Source organism: Lonchura striata, chromosome 1, assembly GCF_046129695.1.
Source record: "Lonchura striata isolate bLonStr1 chromosome 1, bLonStr1.mat, whole genome shotgun sequence".
NCBI lineage: Eukaryota > Metazoa > Chordata > Aves > Passeriformes > Estrildidae > Lonchura > Lonchura striata.
Window position 1 is genome coordinate 137,756,812 of NC_134603.1, and position 24,362 is coordinate 137,781,173.

Sequence of the window (24,362 nt, forward strand, 5' to 3'; positions counted from 1 at the left end):
ATTATGAGTTTAACTTTCTAAGTGTTGTTTAATAGCTGAAAACTAAAGGAAACTGTATGCTGTGACTAATCAGCTCTCTGCAAAGCACCAGCAAGTGCTTCAATTAACTATAATGTCAAATGTATGGCTTCTAGATCACTTTGTGAGATTTAAAGATGTCGGTTTGTTTGCTATATGATGTATCCTGCAGTAGAATTAGTATTCTACTGAATAGAATTCTTTTTCTGAATTTTCTAATGTCTGAGTTTTCTAAGAGAAGCAAGAGGAGCCCATGACTCCAGTTTTATGGTGCTACTGTATATTAGCTATCATCAGTAAATTACCTTTTGCTTTTTTTCTTGAGACCTAGACATCCCACTGGACTCAACATGTACAGTCATTTCTTTCCTTCCCTATGTGCATGCAAACCACTTTGCTTTTTTGTCACTACCTTGACTAAGTGATTTTCTTAATGATTTATGTCCCATACATTCATGAAACAGTAAGTAACAGATCATAGTATGCATATAGACTGTTCTGTAAATTAAAACATGCAAGTTCTTTGCCACAGCCTTGAATAGTGTGAAGTAAGTCCAGTGTTGTTTCTATGCACTTATAATGTAACAAATTTCTGATATTAAGTTCAGATAAGAAGGGTCTTAATTTTAAAATTTTTAAACAAGAAATAAGATTCCTTCTGTGATACTGAGAAAATACATGATAGCAAAATAGAGTTCAGGCTTGTCACATTGCTTTTCAGAGAAGTGATTTTCTGACTGCAGAGCTCCATCCAATCTTACTCTCCCCTCTGCTGTTTTATCTTTCCCTGACGGGTCACTGGAGAGTATAGCATCTGATTTCAGACAATAAAGTTGGGAAGAGGTAGCAGGCAAGTAAGGCCAAATTTGATGGCCGAGGCTATGAGACAGTCTCTGCATGCAACATCACCTTTTCCTCCCTGCTCTGCTCCTCATTCCTGAAACAGAGCTGAACAAAAGTGGTGCAACATAGGGTCTGTGCTCTTCCTGGGAGGGCACAGTGTGATCTGAAGAGACCAAGCAGCTGTGGAAAAGGAGATGGTCAGATTAAGGCTGGAAGATGCTGAATAACTGGACTGATGGCAGAATAAAACCTGAGTAAAGCTGTAAAAGGAGGAATTCCCAGTCTAGACCAGTTCCTGGTGCGATTGACCTGTCAGGGCACTGGATGGTAAACACTGTATTAAAGCTGTCATTCAAGCTATGGGAAAGACAACTTTGGTTGTATGGGGAGAGACTTGATCTGAAGTCTGAGGACATCAGAGGGGATGTCAGTCTGGGGTTTTGGACCCTGCAGGGAGGAGGGAGGAAAGCACACAGTGAGGAGTAGGGTCACATGCACATATAGAGGGAAAAAACCCAGACAAACCTTAAAAAAAAAAAAAAAAAGCAAGATTCAGTTTGCCTCTGGTTGAGTGCACTACAAATCTGAAAGAAATTGTATGAGCTGGTATATGTGAAATCACTCACATTTAAAGCTGAAGATGAAAAACAATATATTGATGAGCCTGTGCTTCCTGTGGAGAGTCTGTATAATGACACAGAAAGTTTTCTCCCACAGCTTTCAGTCTCCTTACTTCAGCAAAACTGATGGGAGTAATAAAGTAAGTTGTTGCTTTTCCCTTCTTACTGCATTTTTATGAGAGGAGGAGGCTGAATGTGCTGTCTTTTATTACTTTCTCCTCCAGGAGCAGGTTAAAAGTGATATATGCTTAATACTTTTTTACAGACAGATTATGCTGGACAGATGCTTAGAAACAGCTTAACTAAATCATGTGAAGGGATGCCTATGTTATACAGTGTGGAAAATCTGCTGCTTTTGGTATAACCAGGCAGAAATGAAGATTCATTTGGGGCACAAGAAGTTGTGAGGTTATGGTTTACCATTAACAGAAAAAAAGAAAAATGTCTACTGTGAATTATGCAATAAAGTTCAGTTAAATAACAAATCTTTGAAAGGCACTGGTTCATGGAAGTGTCAGTGGGTTTGTGGGCTCATTTAGAGCCAAACAATGTGCCCAAATGCACCAAACTATGAGAAATTTCCACATGATTGACAAGCATGTGATACTTGGGCTGAAAAACTGGTTTTAGTCTTTGAAGCAAGTGGGCATTTGCTGTCAACACTGGTTAGTGTTTAACAAACTCTTCCTCCCAAATTTGTTTGAGGTTGTGAATGTGATGAATGACTTCAGCACTTATAAACTGTGTTTTCATGGCAAATTTGTAATTTTGTAATTCTTAAGTGGAATTAAATCCTTGTATGAGCTGCTTACTGTTATCACTTAATTTGCAATCCCAAGCACTCAGTTGTGGATCAAGGAGTAGCCTGAAATTTAAAAAGAAAAATAACCAATGCCCATAGTGTGTCTGAAATCCTGCTTCTAGGGATTAACTTAACTGCTCTTAAGATTTGCAAAAAGAGACCTGCTTGCCTTGGGCTGCAGCATGTGTAGTGCACTTCTGAGAGTGCAGCTGGTCTTTGCCAATGAGAGAACTTCTCAACTTGTCTTCTGAGCCCAAGCACTGGTGTCTTGTGCTTTCATGGTATCCTGGTGGTTATGCACTCTCCAGGGAAGTGAGGCAGAGAGTTCAAGGTTACCTTTTACCCTGGGAGGGGTCTTCCACCTCCGAGCAAGGTGTCCTGCTTTTGAAGTTTTTCTGGACAATAGTGAAGAGTACTTCAAATGAAGGAGAGAGGGCAGGACAGACAGATTATAAAATCTATGAGCACTATAACTAGCCCTGATTTAAGAAAAGTTTATTGTGAATTTCAAGAGACAGTTCTGCCACAGTAGGTGTATGCTTTCCCAAACTGGAATATCAAGTGAGCAGCTCAGGCAGGTAAGAAAAGTGGCTAAGCCAGCTTTTTGGTAGGTGGGGATGCCAGTCCTTACTGACTGAGCCTGACTGCATCCTTTAGCACTAGATAGACTCGCCCTTACAGTTTTCTGAAGAGACTATACTGTAAATGGGCCTGTTAATGGTTTGGAAGAGGTGAGTCTGTGGGACATACTGCAAAAGGACAGCCAGCCTGTGCAAGCTCAGCAGTCAGTTGGCCAAGACACCTAGATATCCAGGAACTGGTAATTTATGTCTCTGTAACTCAGACTTGGAATGATACATCTTCAGTGACTGAGCTGTTTCTCTGCTAGAATAAATGAGATGTATGTGTTGAGGAAGGCAGTCAGCATTCAGCAAGAAGACAGATTAATTTAAAATTAACTCTTCATTGGAGTGGAACTGACAGGCCTGTAGAAGATGGGCAGTTTTAGGGGCTGTTAAAGTCCCATTAAAGTTCACCAGCTTGGAACTTGCATGACTTGCAAGTGTGTTTTGGCAGTGTGAATACATGTGGTACAGAGTGAGACTTTGTGCCCAAAATTAGCATTGAGCTAATTGGAAACAAAACCAAATTGTTCTTGAGAAACTTAAGTATGATTTCTAGGGTTATATTAATTTCCAGGAATCAGGCAGATCTTTTACTCTTACAACACTGAATGTAGTTGAGCTGGTTTTGAATTCATTCCCTGCTTCAAGATGTGAAGTGCTGGTTTGCAAACCTTACTGTGGCTGCTCTGGCTCTGGATGGGCTGTCAGCCAGGATGTGGGTTAAAACCTTGGCAGTGAGATGATGTGACAAAGAAATATAAGACTGCTCTAAAAGATGCCTTTTTGTGCATCTGGCTAGTGCTTTTCTGTCATTGAATTTCAAGGGCAGGGCATGAGGAATCATAGCTGACTGTTGGCACTATTCTTCCTTTGGAAAGAGAAAAGAAATAGCACATTGAGACAGTATTATTATGTGCTTCTTAGGAATAAAATTTGTGGTGAATAGAATGAGAAGACAGGTGATTTTTCAAGTATATTTTACAGATATATCAATCTCTGTCTAACAAAATAGGCCAAATTTTGACTATTTTTACCAACTCATTCTGTACATGTGTATTCTTGTCTTTGTTTAGTAATTAAATACTGAAATATCATTTTATCCATAAAAGTTCTAAAGCACTCTATTTTCTCTCTTACATAAAGATATTTTTCTTCTTTCTCCTTTGACTTTGCCTTCTAGCCAGTGATAATAAGGAACCTGAACAACAGGTTGACCGAGTGGCTCAGTAAAGTAAAAATGCTCTGCACTCGAGTGATTACCCGAGCAGAAAACCCAACCATCTTGTGAAGAAAGTCTTTTCCTCATGGAGTCATTCCTTCAGCTCTCAGTGGGCACTAGGCAGTGTTTGCATGCATCCAGTCACTGAGCCTACCAACTCTGAGTTCGTATAAGCTCAGCTTTGTTTTGGAAATTAGCTCCTCCTAAGCATTTAAGCACATTTGTGTTTTTTTTAGGAATGTACTGAGATCTCTTGTTCCATTTGTCGCGTCTATTTTTTTAACCCTCTGAAAAGTAAAATAATAATAAAAGTAAAGTAATAATATTCTTCATATGATGATTAATGTGTAATGATCTTCACACATTACATAATGTCCTATCTTCCACTTAGAAAAGCACTGGCACAGCAGAGTTGAAAATCTGTTCCTTCATAAAGTGTAGACTGATGTCATTTAAGCTGGCTCATCCCTGCACAGCTTCCAAAACACCATGTGCTTTGCAACAGTAATGGCAGTATCCATTTCTGCCTCCTTTAAAAAAAAATATGCACAGATGAATTGTATGTCCACAGCATGCTAACAAACCCACCCCAGCAGGAGTGCTGCAAAGCTGATAATGCTTCTTTTCCTGGAAATTCAATTGTGGTTGAATGGAAGGTGTTTAATACAGAAGGAAAAAAAAAAACCACATTTTTTTCAGTCTTCTCCCAGAATGTCTATCCAAATGCCTTAGTTCCATGTAACCTGTGTTTATTAAAACTGAATGCCAGAAATGCAGTTCCCTAATTTTATTTTGGTATGGTGAGACTGTGTCAAATGTAACATACATTAAAAAAATAGCAGGCTTTATCTGTAAGTTCTAAAATGCCTTTATAGGAGTTTAGTCATTCCAGGCCTGTTCATGTGTTAAAAACTGTGAAAACATGCCCTTCCTGCACTTTACTCCCCAGAGCTGCACAATCCACAGCACTAGCTCATCTGCCTTTTGGGAGAAGACAAAGGCAATATTCAATACTCCATGTATTTGGCAGTCCAATTCAACATTTTCTGGATAATTTCATTGCTTTGACAAGTTTCAAGATTGATGCAATATTTTGTCTTCTCTTTCTCCAGTATCTCTGCCAGTTTTCAAAGGGTTTGTTTCTTTTCTGCCAAACAAAGAATGTCTTTCTATCATTCATATCTCAAATGGGCTTAATTTGTATTTTTATGCCTCTGATTTATGATGGTTTTAATACAGGTATTCTTTGACTCTAAACACATTTCTACAACAACTCCTCCTTAATCTATGATTTTTTTTTTTTGTTTTGGTCTCACATCAAGTCTAGCAAGACAGATTTTATGCCAGAGTTTAAGCAAAATCTCTGCTCTAATTTCCTCTCATTAGTGTGCTAGAAACACATTGTTTTTCTCCATCAGATAGCCTGAGCTAGGATTTTAGCTGATTTTAGCTGAAGCTAAAATGATAATTTCTTCAGAAAATAAAGACTAAAAAAAAAACCTGAAAGCATTTAGACCCTTTGTGATTTCAGTGACAAATTTAATCTTCATTAGACAAGACAGAAAATACTTTGCCAACAGAGAGACTGGAAGAAATAAGCAATGGCCTTTTAGTAATAAAATAGTACACAGCTATTATCTAGTGCTTGTCATCAGTAACACAAACCATGTTTAAGAGAAAAAGTTTTCTTCATTATCTGCATCTTACAGATTGCAAAAGAGAGTCATTCATTGAACTATTATGAAAAAATACTAAAAAGTATAAGTAAACTGCACTTTTACAGCATATATTTAGTTTATTCTAGAGAATCCATCTCAACACTCTATATATTACTATAATAACTTAGGTTTCTCTTATGCTTCTTCAAAAATTGAAAAGTTCTGACTTCCCCAGTGACTACTCTTACAGACGACCCTATCTATGGTACTGCACTGGGACAGATTGCCTCCCTTATTATTTAAAATCTCTACTATGTTTTTAGAAGTCCTTAGGACATTTACTTCATGCGTTGAGTGAAAATGGAAGACTTTGTAAGAGTTTTGTTCTATTATTTTGGAATAAAATATGCAAAAATGAGGGAACTGTGTAAATATATGGAGAAGTTTAAGTTGAACAGCAATTGCAAGTTGATGGTGAAGAGACCTTGAAATAAGCTTCAATGTCTTTTTTTCAAATAAAATACCATTTTCATTTCTTGACCATCTCATCTCTATTAAAAAAAAAAAAAGGCATCACAGATAAAATAGTGTAAGCATAATTCAGCGCATCCATAAAGGCACGAAAATCAGGTAAAGATATCTTGCGAATTCTAAAATACTAGCACTTAATGCATTTTTCAATCATTGCTAACCTAACCATGTAATCATACCATATAAGTCCAGTGAGACAACCTTTACTTCTGACCTTTGAAGCAACTCTGTGTTTGAACATGACAATTTACTTCTTTTACTTTTTGCACGAAACTTCATGAAAAACATCTTGACACCACAGTGTAGTGAGTTCTGGCACTAAGCCTTTACTGCTTATTAAATGAATTCATCAATTCTACAAATCATCAATCTGTTTACTTGTAGCTGGATTAATCTTTTTTAATCCTGAATCATCATTTGTCTAGGAAGCCTCTGTGTGCAGAAAATGAAAGAAGATATTTAGTTTCCTTGTTTGATCCATAATGAAAGTGAAGGAGTGTAAATTTATGGCTCTGATGGAAATCAATTTATGATCTTGAGCTGAAAAGAAGTCCAAGTTATATCTCCATAAACAGATGTAAATTTTAATTTTCCCATCTTCAAAAAATTCTCTTTTGCCACTCTACTGGAAGAAAAATAATGCAGTTTTTTTCATCAGCTTTTATAACATCAGATTATTATTACATTCTGTGCTACACATTTCTGGGCAACAGCAATTGCTTGTTCATTTTCCATTTTTCCAAATCCCGAGCTCTGTGAAACATCTATTACTGCAAACCACTTCCTTTCCCCTCCTGTGTTGGAGGCAGAGGGGATTGAGGATGCAGAGAGAGAAATGTGCCATATTAAAGTCATGCTGGGGTTACATTGCATGATCTGCCTTTCTTTGAAGTGTCCAGGACGTGTTGAGTTCTCAGAAGTGTCACTCTGTATGTAGGCTGTGTTTTGGCACACTGCCACAAACTCATAATAAGTCTGTTTGGGGGTAGTAAGAGGCTGAAGGAAGTAAGGAGTAAGGAGTTTGCCCTTGTTTGAGACAAATTTACAAGGGTGGTTTCAGTCTGTTGGGCACCACTGCCTAGAGAGGAGAGAAAATCCTTCATCTGTGTGCCATCAGTGTTTGCTGTACCTGATGAGGCACTATGACAATGTGCCAACTTTCTTTTATTTCCACTGTGCCAGGTTGCTCAGGCATTAACCTGTGCCCCTGACGTTGTGTGGCGTTGCCTGTGCCTGTCTGGATGGGCAGCTCCATTGTGTTGGTGTGCGAGCCCTGCTGTCCATCTGTCTCTTTGCATGAGCAACCCAATCCTGCGTGGCTGCCTTTGGGGTGCATGATCCTCATGCCTGATTTGAAGTCAGCCTGACAGGGCTACCCAGGGAGCCAATTACCCTCTGGTGCTGCTCCAGCACCAGTGAGTGACAGGCCTGTGGGGAGCTGGCCAGTGGTGCCGTGGCCAGAGCAGTGTCCCTGCAAGCGCTGCTCTTTCCTCCGCACGCTGCTGTGCGGAGACACTGTGTGATGTCTGTGCTAATCCATTTCTTTGAGCTATGGGCTTCCATCTGCCTTAGCCTTTGGCTTTTGCTCCGGCTAAAACCGAAGATAACCCTTCTATCAAAGTTGCATTTGACACTATCTGCTCAGAAGGGCATAATTAGCCAAGCTAGCACAGGTTCATACATTCCAGTTTTTTACTGTCTTCTTTCTCAACAAGTCATGCAAAATGACTTCCAGACATATGCTGCAGCTCAAACTATGAATACCTTGTTCACTTTTTGTATGCTTTTCTCTTCTATCATTGGGTTGTTCTAGTGCCTAGGTTTGCTAGATCCTTCAGGAAAAAGAAAGATGCCTTCAAGTTGGAACAGTGGAGTGTATGCATAGGAGACAGCTCTAATGCTACTGTCCAATACCAGCAATCATACTGTAATCCAGGTACTGACCAGAAAAAAAATAGCCAAACATCTTTACAATGTGTTTAAATAAGGTACAGTTGGTATTAGTATTCTTTGGCAAACCTTTGAATTGAGTTTGGAAAAGCAAGAATTTGCATATAAATAGAATATTATAGAGAGATCTCCATTTCTCTTGGCAAGGCATTTTTTTGTTGAATTCTTTCCTTTTTACTGCTTTTTAAATAAATAATTCTGTAGTTTAACAAGGGTTTGTGTTTTTGGACAGAAAATATATAAATTACACATGAATTAACATTTTGATATTATTGTTACAAATTAATCAGAAAACATCAAATTATTTAAAATGTGTTAACTACTTCCTTTCCTATGCTCTAGTTGATAATCCACAAGAAAATAAAGCTATTAATAGTGCGAGTTGTGTGCCAAGTACATAAGAACATTACAGTTATACTTCCTTTTGGAAGCTTAATATGTGCTAAATATTCATCTATGTCCAGCTGGGGGTCTGCATTACTGATAATTATTGCAAGTGCTACTGGAGATGTGGATCTTGAACATATTAGTATAGGATGCAAAGATTAAGTGAATAGTACTCAAATTGAATTTGCCATGGCTGGGCATCTAAGTCTCTTAGAACTTCTTTTCTTTATTTTCTTTTTATTTTATTTTGTAAGGAAAGGCTAAACCAAAATCAATTCCAACTTCATTACCTTTCTTTTCAAGGTGATTTTGTCTTCCTGTCTCCAAAAGTGGAGAGCTGAAATAACACTCTACATTGTTAGCTTAATCATAATTGTGTTTTTATCATTCCAAAAATAATACTAAAAAGGTCTGGGATGCAGATGTGCATAAGATTTGTAAGCACCTATTAGATGTGAAATGTTGTATTACTTCCACTTCTGTTACAATCAGGCTTCCCTCTTGTTCTAATCTGAGTTGTTAAAGCAACTTAAATCCTTCTAGAATATGTGTGTAAAAAAAACTAACCACTTTTTTTTTTCTACTTTAAATCTTCTTTTTACTAAGATAGCTTCAAAATCATGAAACTGGCTAGGTTTTTTTTTGACTGATATCACTGTGTATTGACCAAAATTTTCTCCCTCCTCTTACTATCCAGCATCTTCAAAACTGCAAGCCTTCTTTGAGACATAAGTTGTATTTTTTTTTGTTCTGTATGTAAGCAGTTAGCAATAAATTTAAATCTTGGTCCCCAAGTGCAACTGACAAAAAGAATAGCAAAACAAATCTATAAGAAATTATAAAGCCATAATCAGATTGCTTGTAAATTCAATGTGCAAATTATTGTGTTTATGTAGCTGGAGAACATGAATGAAGCTGAAATTTAACAATATTTCCTCAGTGTTGATGTAGGCTAATCAAAGTAACAGCATTGTTACCAGTGGACTCAGATCTTGACTTTATACCATTTTAATTTACCTGTATGATTACATAAATAATTACAATGTGAAAGTAAATCAGGCAATTAAAACAAACAAACAAAAATTTAAAAAACACTGAAACAAAACACCCCAATACACTTCAAAAACCCAGCCTGCAGCAGTTGTAGTTGTGACAAAGATAAAGTTCTACAGGTGTAGTAATATGCTCTTTGGGACCACTTGTAATGGTGAAAAATAGTTATTGAACAGAAAGCAGTTGCAAATGGGAATGTCTGAGTTCATATTGTTGATAAAATGGATGTGGAAGGAAATTACCAGTTATGTTTTTTCCCTGCCATAATACCTATTATTATTGATACTGATTCTGTATTGGACATGAGTCTTAGTCGCTACTCATTGTATCATTGCATGGAAAATGTACCTCGAGCTAGTGTCATTATTTTAGACATTATTTTTTTGTTCTGAGCAAACAATTCAACAGCAGTACAGTGATCATCATCTTCCATCATTCAGAGTTTTATCATTGTTGACCTCTGATTCCCTTTGCAGGCCTCATAAATTCTCATCCCTAGTTGGGAAAAATAGGATCATGCTATGCATTATTTTCCCACATATTATTACAGTTCTGTTAGCAGGCTCAGACAAGCTTTAAAAAGAAATTATGAGGATCTGGTCTTTTGTTGGTTGACCCAAATCATGACCCAAACTGACACAGCTATTTGTGTGCTAATTATCAGTGTGAGATAGATTTTACAAATCATGTTATTTTTTAAATTTGTTAAGAAATTTATTGCATCATTATCAAGGACATATTGAAATTCTCACTTGACTTTCAAGGGTCAAAATAGAAATAAAGACTCATAAGACAAGCTGTAGAGAGTTACTCTAAGCTAAAGTAGGATCATGGCATTTTCTGTCCTTTGATGAAAAAATCTGTGTATTTGATACTTGATTTTGCTAACATTTGGGCTGTGGCATATTTAGAAAGTTGATCATGTATCTCACAAGCAATCTTCTGAATACAGGTTTCAATATATGAGTATTTCTAGTCTTTCAAAAAAATCTTGCTGATTATGATGCATTTATGAAATTAGTAAAATTGCAGAGTTGGCTTAAATGTGTGCAATCATGAAATAACACACACATTTCAGAAATGCAGTTCTGAAATTCTGATGTGCTAAAACTCTCCACAAAACTTTGAACTTTTGGAAAAGGGGGGGAAACCCAAAACTGGTTGAATGAATGGAAGATTTATGTATTTGCCATTTTTTTCCAAAGAATATTTCTTTCTCCTTTGGTTACGTTGCCACCCATTAAAAAAAAAAAAAAAAAAAAAAAAAAAAAAAAAAGTTTATTTTTGTTGTTTCTTCCTTGTAAATAAAGCTTTATGTTTTCCTTGCAAAATGAGAACTATCTTGTCAAGTTCAGCTGTTGCATTTTGGGCCTGCTTGGTTAGAATTTCTCCTTTTTTCTTTGAGGCCACGCTTAGCAAAGCAGAGAATCCATGTCTCCACCACATTTAGGTGTTTTCTTCCCTTTCAGTGAATCTTTCTTGCATAGCCCAGGATTTCTGATCTGTTAGAGCCAAGTTTTGCATCTCCTTTGATCCAAGTCAAACAAGTTGCTACCCATCTGTGTTTGCAATTATTGTGATTTTATTATAAATCAGACATTACAGCATTTGGCTTCCTTTCAATTGATTTGAATGACATGTTCTCCTTCAGTGTTAATTAAAGCAAGAACTCCAAGATCTAAAAGATAAGACTATAAGACTATAGTACATTTCCTCTAAAATGCCTTTTATGTGATTTTTTTTAGCTACACAGAGATTTCAACCAGAAACATCAAACAGTTCTAACTTGCAAAGTGTTGGAATTTTAGGTCTCTGGATGCCTTTTCTGATGCCCCCTTTTAGAACATAAAGATAGTTTATCTTTCCATTATCTGAAAATTTATATAAGTTTTATTTACATAAAAGTAAAACATCCTGTTCAGCTTATTTCAAAAATGTTTGTCATTTTCTCAGCATTAGAGATCTGCTGGGATAAACAATGAGAACATTCTGGAGAAGAGTTGGTCCAGCCAAGTTCATCACCCCTCTCTATCCCCTGTAGTTTAAGGAAAAGGTTTAATGAAGGATGAATCACAGAGTACGTTTCTTTATTTATTCATTAAATCACATCCAGATTTTATTTCACATTGTAGCTCCGTATCTTCACACTGCCAGTCCAAGGCAGTTAACTAGGCTATTGATAACAGTGTTTTACAGATTTTATGGTAAAAAAACCTCCAAAGATTAGATTCAAACTGAATAGTTATCACTTCCTGCATTTAATTCTTGCTGCTATTCAATTTAGAAGGATATCATGCATTCTGAATACAGTTAGGTGATTCTAAAGCTTCCTTATGTCAGTATAGCTTGTACCTGTTAAAAAAATGTTTGTCAGTGTAATGGCAGAAACAGTCTTTTTTAGAACATTTCTATGTTTCAAAGTGAAAAATCATGTAATTAAAAATTTTAAAGGGGGTAAAAATTGTGCACTAATGACATCAAAAATCTCTTTAATGGAGAATGGGCAAGCGAAATTTTGCAGGTGCCATGATGCAATTATACCGTAAAAGAAAGTGTGGAGAAAATTGTGCAGAATTCCCAAGCCAGTGAAAATACCCAAACACATTTTTCCTTCTCACCATCATTATATTATTATAATTTTAAAAACTAGTTTATGAACACCTTAAAGATTAGAAACTTCATTCATTTCTATTCAGGATGTGGGAGAACAATAGATTTTCTTTACAAATGGGTCTCAACTTGAGGTGAATGGGATTTAAACCTTCCCCTAACTTTCACATGTTCTATTTGCTAATTTAGGTGATTGCCTCAATACATGAAGCATGTATGATAGCCATGAAAAGGGTAGACTGGAGTGGGACTGCAAAATGGGGTGAAATGCTTTTTTTACCTCCGAGCGTGGGTTTTGAGCCACCAAGACCAGGCAGGAAAGGTGCTTCAGGGGAAGGAAAAGGGTTCGTGCAGATGTAGCTGAGGTGCTGTGGCCTGGGCACCCCGTTTGTAGGTGTGTGATGCTCCCCAGGCCTCGCAGAAGGTGCTGTGGTGTCCCGGTGCCCAGCCTCGGTGGCAGCAAGGGACAAACTCTGCCTCCCTGGAGCCAGCCCTGGGCACCGCAGGCACGGGCAGGGAGCCCTCTGCCCATGGCTCTGAGCAGTTTGCCATGTCCCACAGCTTCCTGATCCCCAAAACAGCACGTGAAGGCTGCAAGCTGAAGCAGGGAGGGCTGCTTTGAATAAATTTTGATAAGGAATGTGGAGGAATAAGTTAGTTCACCTGCTGAGCTGTCCCTCTGCATCGGGCTGCAGACTGTGATAAAATAGGAAGCACCGTAGCAATTTGTTGAAGTCAATGTTCTAAAGCTTTTAAGAATTGTAAGGAAACAGGCTTCAAAAAGCCACCTATTAAAAGAAAAGAAGTCTGATTTCTTGGGGTCTGAGGAAAGATGGCCTGAGATTGCTTGTTTTGCATGTCAATTAAATTCTGATTTATCTAGCTGACCAAGCACCTTTGTCTCACATAATTTCAGTTTGGTTGAAACTGATCAAATAACTTAGGAAATAAGTTTAGTAGATTTGAGAGAGTTTGATAGAAAAATGGAACTACATAGAGGCTAAAGTGTATTAGATATTGTTTCTGTACTGTAAGACTTTCTGGTCTGCCAAGAACAATGTCTAACAGACTTTTCTATACCCATGGCTCCTACATCTCTTCCTGCTGTGATGCAGGAAAACCTCACTTCTTTATACCTTTGATAGCTAATTTTATATTTGTCCATCTCTTCTGTACTTTGACAATATGTGTGTTGCTTATTAAGCACCTTGGAAGTGGTACCATCTTTTGTTCAGAAGATTCTGTTAAAAAAAAAGCAGTGGAACTACTTCTGCACATAATTGTTTATTGGTCTATCCTTCAGATAGACTAGACTTTGCCACTGCTTTTGAGAGGTCTTTTTTTTCTGTTTTTTGAACCAAATCACCTTCTTCCTGGCCCATCAAAAGCACAGAGCACCTCTCTACTTCTCCTTTTCGACACAAAGACAATATGAAAAGCGTATTTGAGTTTTAGTGAAAAATATGTAAACTTTCTTCACTCCCTCTTGATGGTGTTAACAAAAATAAATAACAGAAAAATACTTTGATAGGGTTTTGGATTGGGCAAAATGAAAACTTCTGAAGGATTAATGGTTTTTTCTGCTGATAGTTTTATAGGTTTGTTGTGCTGATAGTTTTACTAGCATGAAACGGTTGCAAATGAGCATGAAGATGTCCAAAACTAATATGTTAAACACACCACCCAACTGCTCACCCCTTGCAGAAAATATAGTGGGTGTCTGCAGACTTCTCACATCATTCATGTTTATCACGTATACAGCAGGACAGCTTTATTTATGAACTGGAACAGCTGTTTATGAGAATTTCACATCTTTCATAATGTTTATTTGCCTTTCACCATGGCTTCCAAGCTCTTTCGACATAAAATCATAGAAAAACCTAAGTCTGTACAAAAGTTTCTCTGTCTCTTCTACATTTGTTTTCTTAGGTGATTAAAATATTTTTTTAGACCTATTCTATTTTGAAAAGTGTCAGCTATGGGTAAGCATGTATTAAAGTTAAAAATGTTACATGAAAAGCTTTTCCCAGACAGAAAACAAGCAGAAAACTAAAATAGTTAGGATGTTAAGATGAGTTTACAAAACCTAGTCCAAATTCCTAAATTTTATAAAAGTAAAATAGTTTTTTAAACACATTGCCAAAAAATCTTTATCAGGGATACAAATGGCTATTTTACGAAGTGTACAAAACCTTTATAGAAAATTCTTATGTTTTCAATTATGATTAGCAAACCAGTGTTCTGTTCACTTACAACATTTCTTTCTTTTGCCTTTCCTTTCTTGTCACACAGGTGTGTTTTATGAAGTTGTTCAGAGCTTCCCTCGAGTGGAGGAAAATGTGGAGGTGGATTCTTTTGTAAGCAGTCACAGGTGGAGAAGGCACTCAGAGTCCCTCAAATCAGTCGACACCAACAGAGCCAGCATGGGGCAGGATTCCTTGGAGCCAGGGGGTTTCACAGATCTGCTGCTTGAAGAGGGACATGACAATGCTACACAGATTGAGGTAGGCATTGATTTCATCTAATTCATTTTCTTGTCTTTCACTGGGGGTAAGTAAAACATTAGGACATTTCCTTCAGGGTATTCAAACACTTAAAGGGAGGAATACCTCTGCTGTTTGTGAACCTATCAGCACATAGAAGCTGGAGTTTTCTCTTGTCCTGAGGCTGGAGCCTGTCCTTCATGACTTTGGAAGATAGCCTCTTGAGGATGTTTGCTTTTTTGCTGAAAAACAGTTAAGGGAAGTCCCATGTTTTAGCAGCCATGTTTTGCTGGAAAACTGGAAAATTAAGTAGCATTAAAACAGAATAAAATTGAATTGAATTATTTTTTGAAGTTGATGTAAACACCTCAATTTTTAAGACTTTTCCTGATCTTTCTGGGGAGTGATCTCCAGGCACAAAGGGGAGAAGACCCTAGAGAAATTGGAAGAAAATTCAGGTTGGTGATTGAAAAAAATTGCATGCTATTTGATTTTTGGTCTTCCAAAGAATAAGATGGATTGAATCCATCTTTGTGAAGCCTTGGGACATTCTCCCTCTGTTTTATAGTGTCATTCAACCTCTAATTTCTTGTTTAGCTGCCAGATAACTCTCTGTCGTGTTTTCTTTGGTGCTTTTGTTGTTGTGGTGGTGGTGGTTTTTTAAGTATTGAATCCGTGATTTTGCTGTTAATAGAACCTACATCCTGTTTTTCAATAAAATACAGTTTGGAATAAACTACACTTAACATCTTCAGTCATTAAAATCTGCTTCCAAAACAACAGTCTTAGGGTTTTTTCAGTTCCAAGAAGCTCACTCTCAGAGGAAAAAAAAGAACAGATTTCAGATTTTGAGTTCTTACTTACACAATAAAAAACCACAATGCAATATAAAACCCATCTGTAGAGACAATGGAATCTCTCCTGCATGAGCAAAAGAAATAGTGCTTTCGGAGAGGTGTGTTTTGTGCTTGTTGTTTTTAAGGTTCCCAGTTTGCACAGCACTAATTACATTTTCTCTGGTACTAACACAAAAGCCACAGGTTAGTAAACTGTAGTTTTGAGTTTCATGTTCATTTTTATCTTCCTTTTTGCCTCATGTAATCCCAATCTGTCCACACTTGTAGCAATTATTTTGGGCTGCAACACAGATCAGTCTTGCTTCTAGTTATTTTAGCAGGTGAAGTGCGAGCTGTCTCAGGTACAGGGAACTTTTAGTAGCTGATCTTTCCATGGCTTACCCCGTAGATCCCTATGCAGTGTTTCCATTCAGTTGGGTTCCAAGCTCCTATGAAGCAAAATGGTCACATGTCCCTCTCTAACACTTATGTATAGCAAGCCTTGGGAAAAAAAAGGAATGCTTGCAAATGGATATACACAGAACGGTATTTTTGCAGGAACATATTTTCTGACAGATTAATGTCTTTACAGTATCTTAACCTGAAAAGTTTATTGAATTCAGGTTTTGTGTTCTGTTGCAAACCTCTTTTTTTCTAAGGTCTTTTCAGCACAATAAGATAATGGAGTTGTGGTTTTACACATTATCGTATTCCATTGAAAATCCCCACTCCAACACACAGACATCTCACAAAAACCCCTTGATGCCTGGCCTTATGGAGAAGGTAGAGTATACAACAGAAATCCACAGAGGAAGAATCCATATGTTGCAGTCTTCTGCAGCTTGGCAGCTTATCAGCAGTGCTGGAGAGCTTATTGATTATTTTAAATCCTAGCTCTGTGCACATTGCAGTGCTTGCTAAAGAAAATCCAGAGAATAAGTATTAGCTGCCACTTACCTTTAGTGATGCTACAGGATGATGACATCTCTCCTTTACAGATACTGTTTTCTCTGAAGTGTTTTGTAGGCTTACCATGCACATGTAGACTTCTTTAATATGAAGACTGAGAGTGATGAACATGTTTTCACTTGATAGTATTTGCTGTCCTTCTTTATAATGATGAGTTTACTTTCTCTCCAGCTTTATAAACCTAAACTCTTGCTCCCTCTCTCACCTCTATCCATCTTTTTTTTTTTTTTTGCAAAAAAAACCAAAACAAAACAAAAACCCCAAAATAACAACAAAACCAAAACAAAAACACATAAATAAAACAAAACCCACAAAAAACCAAAACAGCCAAGGGAAAAAGGAAAGGTAGTCGACAGAAATATCTGGACACTCTTTAACATTAAATATTCCTTGAGTTATCAATCCATAAAGTCATAAGTTGAAAAATGATAAAATCAAACCTCTGGGGGCACAGCTTAGTTCCACTGGATTTACATTTATTTTAAGATAATGACATTTTTGATTAATTTTTCCCCATTGGAGTTACTGGAATTGTTCTGTAATTTCACTGCTCAGCCATCAGCCCTGGTTCAGAGGTTACTTTAACATCAGCTTGAGTGGAAGCATGAAGTGCAGATCTTCTTAAGCTCTTCACACAAGTGCATTGTAGATTGATTTGTCACACCTTTCCAGTAGTCAGAGTGGACCTCCTCCTATGCACGGGAAAGATGATAATAGTGAGATTCTCTTTAGAGCACAGCCTCTCTGGTCCAAAAAATGGAGCAGTGTAGCCACCAGGGTATCTCTCTTCACGTCTCTGTTTTGTCTTCTGCGTTTGTTTGGCATTGTGATTCAGGAAAGGGCTCATACAAAATGATATATGCATTAGGTGCCTTTTTTAAGTAAAGTTGTTCTCTTGAACTTGTTTTGAACTAAATTGCAGAGGCTAGAAGAAGCAGTGGTTATAACCATTTGATGTGCTGAGGCTTCAGAAAAGAGCAGGGCCTTTGAAAGAAGAAAAGACCTCCAGGTCCCATTGTGATGCTGGAGAACAGGAATGTTGTGGTGGCACTAACCCACAAGGATGGATGTTGCCAAAAGAAAAGGACATTAACAGTTTTTGCTGCACACCAGATAGGAGCCCTGAGAGTTAACTGTAAATTATAGAGTAAAATTAATATATAACACTCTTAAAGCAGTACTACTATCTTGAAAGTACTCCTCCTACTTTAGAAGGATTATTATGGTGTGCCAATTAGAGGCTATAATGTTGCAAATCCAAAAATCCTCCCAAGGATGGAGATTAGTCCCATTTGCTTTATTTGCAGTTGGTCCTCTAGAGCTCAAAGGCAGAGGAGGGTCATATTCTATAAGAGACTTATTGTGTTTTCATTCCTACTATATCAAATAGCTAGAGAGAGAAATCTCTGAAGAGGGATAAAATAGTGACATAAAAAGAGTAAAATCTTATACAGATGGGTGCAAATGTTACAGTCTGAGAGAAACCCCCAAAGGAGATAGCCTTGGTCAGGCAAAGCAATATGCTGTCAGCCATCTAAACCAACTGTAAGGGGCAGCCCCAAAATAAAGGGTTCTGATGATGCACTGCAACGAGTTGTCTTCTTGGCTTCATGGCAAATTAGAGTTTCAGTGTCTCCATTGAAGACATCCATGGCTAAGCCATATTTCTTCTCAAGGGTCACAAAGTCAAACATGAAAGCCTTTTGTCTGGAATAACTTCGGGACTATCAAAATTCTTCTTTCTAGAAAGTTTGTTTGTCAAATTTCTGGGATTTCACAATATCATGATTACAAGCCTAGCTTTTTTTTTTTTTTTTTTTTTTTTTTTTTTTTTTTTTCCCCTCCCATCTTTCTTAAGGTTCTTCTCTCCTGTTTCGAGAGTCAAGGTTGTTTTGGGTTTTTGCTTGTTGTATAATCTACTGCTTTTGTTTATTGTGCTCAGGACATTTTACTTATGGCAAATAGAGCTTAGGAAATGCAACGTGTCAGGTGGAATTTGTTGCTGCAAACACTGTAAGCCCTTGTAAAAGCAGTGAGCGTGAAAATACATTTTCCTGAATATGTGTAGTTTGGCATGTCTTCTTTCAAGCAAGGAGAAAAATAAGATAAATATACTATGTTTCTTTATATATTCTTGTAAAATAAAAGTATGCTCCATAATCACTCACTTTTATTAAGTAATTAGTATTAATATGATTAAAATAAACTCAGATTCATGGTGATGATGTGGCCATTTGTTCTGTTAATCCCCAAAGGCCTGTGGCCATACAGATAATGAAGGTGGATATCAGAGAATATCTTTCTGCCTGTTCATTTTTTGCATTACTGAGAAACAAGCTGATCTCTGAAATTAATCTCCTGTGGATTCTGGTTCCCCAGTATTCACCACTAAAGGATGCACAAATGCATTCCTGTTTTGTCATAGTAATTGTGAATGCAGGTCTGGCTACTGAGCACTGGAAAAGGCTTAATAACTCAATAAAATACAACTAATGCATTAATATACAATTGTGCATTGCACAAATGTTGCATGATGATTTTTCCATAGCTTAAAATGTGAATAATTTTTGAAGTGATTTCCTATGGTTTTAGGCTATGTGTAGCTCCATTCAGAACAGTCTCCCTCTGTACATATAGCTTTGGTCTCTTTATGATGTACCTTCCTTGTGACTGCAGTCACACCAGTGCAGGGTAAAACACTGGCAAGAAAAATACAGAGAAATTGATCTGAAGTAGTGTCTGATATATAGCTTGCTTTGGCATGAGCAGAAGGTGAAAAACTTTGCAGAATAACTTTAGATCATGTGAATTACTTTCGAATTTGTTGCCACTGTATAGAGACACTACATCAAAACAATAGTCTTTCACAAACTTCAAATATCAAAAATAAATCCAGCAATAAAATAATAGATTAAATCATAGTCAAGCATGAGCTGAGTGCAGTAAAGTTTTATTGCCTTGCACCAGCAAAAATGTGAGGAAAAACATAATTTTTCATATAAAGTCTTAGAACAGAATGAATGACTGCTGCTGTATGACAGAAGATTCAGTTCCGAGAAAAGACCAACATCCTAAATCAAACCAAACTCTGTATCTTATTTTCCCCACCCCACCTAACATACTACTTGCAAGCATAGAAAATTGAGGCTATCTCAGTGCAATTTTTTTTTTCTGTATTGAAGTAATTCATTTATTCCTCTGGATATCACTGATGTCTCCTGCTGTGCATTGTTTTTAACTAAAATAGACTTGTTGCCAACTGAATAACCCTTTGGGTTTTTTTTCTCCTTTCTTTACTTTCTCTAGATGTTTGAAATGTAAATTTTAGCAGCACCTGCAGTTTATCCCTGAAAAGCATCTTGCCCCTATTGAAACAACACTTGTGGATTTCCTACTGATAAAAAACAGTCTTTTGCTGGATTTTGCATTCTCATCCAGAGTTTCTGCCCAAAAGAGCGCTTCTCCCTTATCAGTCCCAGTCACTCATGGATGTGAAGATGTCTGATTCTGACTGGCAAAAACAACAGAAGGGATTGAGTTTTACAGCCCTTGGGATTTGAGAGCAATTACTCTCAGCTACTGACAGCAGTGTCAGCATGCCCATTGCTGTGTCCCCACTGCAAGTCTGAACAAGGAAGAAAATAAATGGTTGAGATTAAATTTCCCTCAGCTGGACAAATGATAAGCCAATTCTGTGATTACTTCTCTAATGCACTGTATTAAAAGTAGAAAAACTTGTCCATGCGAAAGAGAAGCCTGAAAACTAAAGAGTATTATAGTCTGCTAGTGAGCTGTCAGTTTGGCCAAGCCTGCCTCTGTTTTGTTCCTGCTTTCATTTTTTTTTTTCTTCCCATCCCAATGCTTTAATGCCAGTTGCATTTAAATCACTTAAAAAGAGCAGTGTTAATAACACTGTATTCTGAAACCATGGTCCCTCAAGGTTATTGACAACCATATTCTGTGTTTAAGAAAAAAATCCTTATTATCACAGTCTAATGAGTACTTTTGTTATTTTTCCTCATCCCAAGCTAAGAGAGTGTCCCCCTTTACTTCTAAAACCTGTTGTCTGACTTGCAATTTTTAGAGCCTTTAATTGCCTGTGTAAAGTTGCCTGCTTTCTTACCTTTTAAATGCATAATTCAAATATTTATTTTAAATACTGTTTGTATCTTCCTTCTGCTGTCAGTGGTCCCCAACAGTACAAGTTGATTCCATGGGCAAGATTTCTTGTATAGCCATTTAGTTTAATGTGGAGTTGCGGTTTTATATGTTTTATTACATCTTTATTCTGTCATGGTTTGTTCCAGTGTACCCCCATACTGTATTGGTTTCTCATCAGGGATGCTATTGATCCCTCCACCACTAGGACAGAATTAATTTCTTAGTGCATAGTCACATTTTAATGCAGATTCAGTACAAAGGTTTAACCAGATTTTAGGTTTCATTTGGAGCATTTAACATATAAGTGAGGAGGAATGAAGATTTTCAGAACTGAAATTTGTCACAGGAATTGGCTGATTCTTTAGAGAGCAAAAGAATAATACTTCTGTTATAAAATTTGTATTTACAAAAGTCTGGAGGGGAAACATAACTAAAAACCTGAAGCAGCAGTCAGTTTTATTTTTGATACCCACTTTCTGTGTGGCTTTATTTTAGGAACAGACTCTAGACTAAATTAATAATAGTCTAGAATAATTAGTAATACAATAATTTGAGCTAGAATAGTCTAGCTCAAATAATATTTAGCCCTTAACTGAAATAAGGGAAAGTTTAATTTAAATTTCTAAGTCAAGAAATGTTCTAATTGATTTAATTACATGGCTGAAGCTTTTCAGATCTACTTGCAAAATCGTTATCATAACAAAAGTTATATTCACTCTTATTTTCACTTTTAGGGATGTATAATTATTTCTTGTTCACAGTTAATAATTACTACATCACATGATTTTTGGTGTATGTGTGATTTCTGGTGTTTGATTCATTCAAGATAAGGAGGAAAAATTTGGGCTCTTCCTGTAGGCCTACAAATATTTTCCACAATTTTTGATCAAATTTCAGTTACCTAGTCTAGGCTTGGAACTTCCAAGGCTAAAACAACTGTGACTAAAATACATGGTTTTACAGTTGAAGGTGGCATTTTATATTTTCAGTCATTTCAGGCTGTATCTTATGTTGCCTTGAGCCATGTCAGTTGTACCTCTAACACAGATGTCTTGCAGCCTTTAAGCCACTGCAACTTAAGCCCAGAAGTCTCTGTTGGAATATGTGCTGTTCACATCTCTGGTGTTTCCATAATGGCATTAAACAAATGTCTCGTATGATTCCTTTCTACTGCACATTGTGAAACTGCAAAATTTCTGAAGCTTATTGGCACTGAATGTTGTGGATGTTAAAATTTACAGAATGAGGCAAAGTCTCAGAATAGGAATTTGTCACAGGTTATTAAACAAAAAGGGAGTTTCTAAAGGGCAGATTAATGGACCCTAGAGAAAATGGAGAATTTCCATTGTTTGCTCTGGGTCCCCAGTGTTTACTGGGTGTCACACAGACAGAATCGTAGAATACCCTGAGTTGGAGGGGACCCACAAGGATCATCAAATCCAAATCTTTTTCCCAGTCAGTTCTGAGGACCATGTGAAGATGTTTGACTTAAGAGAGTTCAGCTGTCCTTGTGCAATTTTTGGTAGCCATTTACTAGATTAAGTTAAATATCATGTTATTATTTTCATATTTGGGAGCTTGAAAGATACAGTGGAGATTAAGGATGTATTGGAGGAAAGATCTTAGGATATGCTGAAATAGTGTCACTGCACTGAAACCATTGTTTTCCATTTAGCAGAATGTGTAGATAGCATATTTTTATTGTAGGGGAGCTAAAATTTAGTGTTAAAATATATAGCCAATATAGTAATTGAAGGCTAAGTTGTATAGAATTTTCTTGCTGTATTTTATTTTTTTTTTTTTTTTTGCAAAGGTTGTTATTGTTATTTTGAAGTGTTTTTATTCACAATTTCTGTGAGTTTATTCTAGAAAATTAGCTTGTTACTTTGGAGGTGGATTTGCAATTAGAAACATAATCTGGAATAATCATTAATTTACTCATTTTTTTCTGCTGAGTTTTTTACCAATGATGTCATACTTTCTAGCCAGTTAGCAGACTGAAATATCACTGTCTTGGTTTTTTCCAGGCTTTCCCTTTCAAAATGGTAAGCTAGGCAAACACCTCATATCTTCTTTTGAATATACTGATTGCTTACTTACATCAAGGCCATCTTAACACTTTTACTGGGTGTTGCTGCAATGTTCAGCTGGACTGAATGCATTGCCAACTCTGTAAAAACTGTTGTAGCAATAACCCTGTCAGCATTTCCAATATTCTCAATCTAAAGTCAAGAAGTGATGGTTCTGCTAATAACTTGGGTATAGCTGAAAAGGGAAAAAGCTGGAGGAAAGATTCATTCTCTGTTTCCTTTAAGCCTGGGAGGAGAGGATGGGGAATTAAAGGAATTACAAACTAGCTTCCCCATTCCTAAATAAGAGAACTCCATTGTAATCTTGAGTTCATCTCCCCATGCTTACCTACATTGGCACATAAGGCATTTAATTTAACACATTGATAAAAATGAGTCTTTATAGAAAGGAAGGAGACAGGAAATTCAGAATTTAATGGCATCTGCCTTTGAATTTTCTTAATGATAATATTTTATTTTTCCATATCCTTCATCTCCAACTTCCTAAAGCATATTCCAGAATGGCAGAACTCATGACTGAAAAGAGCTATGAGCAGAATCAACAGACCTTGTACTTTCTGAATTAATTATTTCAGTCATACGTGTCTCAGCACTTGCTTGCAGGGGTTTGCTGAAAATAGATTCAACTTATGAAGCTGAATATTAGTATGGCTGTGAAGGCTAGGAAGGTCTCAAGGAAATGCTTCTTTCCCAGACACCTCCTTTCTGACACTTTTCACCATGTTCACCTGGAGTGTCCTCAAGAGAGGAGACTTGCATTAATTTGGTCATGCAAAAAGTGGAAGATTATGTTCATTTCTATCCATGCAAAGTGAACAGCCTTACCTAATTTAACAACACTCAGCAAACTGTGCATAGTTGGTTGGAGCAGGGAGTGAGGGTGAATACATTACCAAGTTGTTTGTGCAGAGGAATTTGTGTAAGTAAGTAAAAAGTTGTCATGCTAAGCCACACAATTCCAGTTTTGGATAGTACCAGTCCTTAGGGATAGATTTTCAAAGCTGTAGGAATTCTGCTGACATTGATGGATTACTCAGTGTCTCTCCAAATCTTTCATGTTTCTTTAATATAGAAAAGTCAATTATCTGTTATCCCAAAACAGTAACAACATGGCATGTAAACAGATGGGTCCATTGTTTCAGATTTGGTCAGACACTTCCTGTGACTCTCTGTAAATTTAGTATTTATGCCAAAGTCAATGATCTATCCTCATTGTGATTGTATGAGTTATACAGATTTTGCAAAAAGCATAATAAATGGGGCCAATGCTCAAAATTCATATCAAGAGGGGAATCAGAGTCAAGAAAGTTCCATTTGTAAAATGTGCATTTGTTTTTCCAAAAATGCCAGTTAAATGTTAAATGTTTTTGAAGGCTGAAGAAAATGCTGATAAAACTCTTCAAGGAGCTGTACTATTTCATACACAGAACAGAAATAACTAATGGAAATACCAGGGATTTATTTGTTTTTTTCTTTCTTCTATAACACCAGCATGCATTCATGCGC

The 24,362-nt window shown here is 36.9% G+C and overlaps 1 protein-coding gene across 1 annotated transcript in view; it reads left to right on the forward strand.

The window, feature by feature from the left end:
- Positions 1–24,362, forward strand: part of PLXDC2 (plexin domain containing 2) — a 248,006-nt gene that overhangs the window by 97,779 nt on the left and 125,865 nt on the right. Inside the window, exon 2 of the mRNA XM_021530357.3 lies at positions 14,610–14,821. Within this exon, the coding sequence (XP_021386032.2) occupies positions 14,610–14,821 (212 nt within the window). The remainder of the gene's footprint in view (positions 1–14,609; positions 14,822–24,362) is intronic.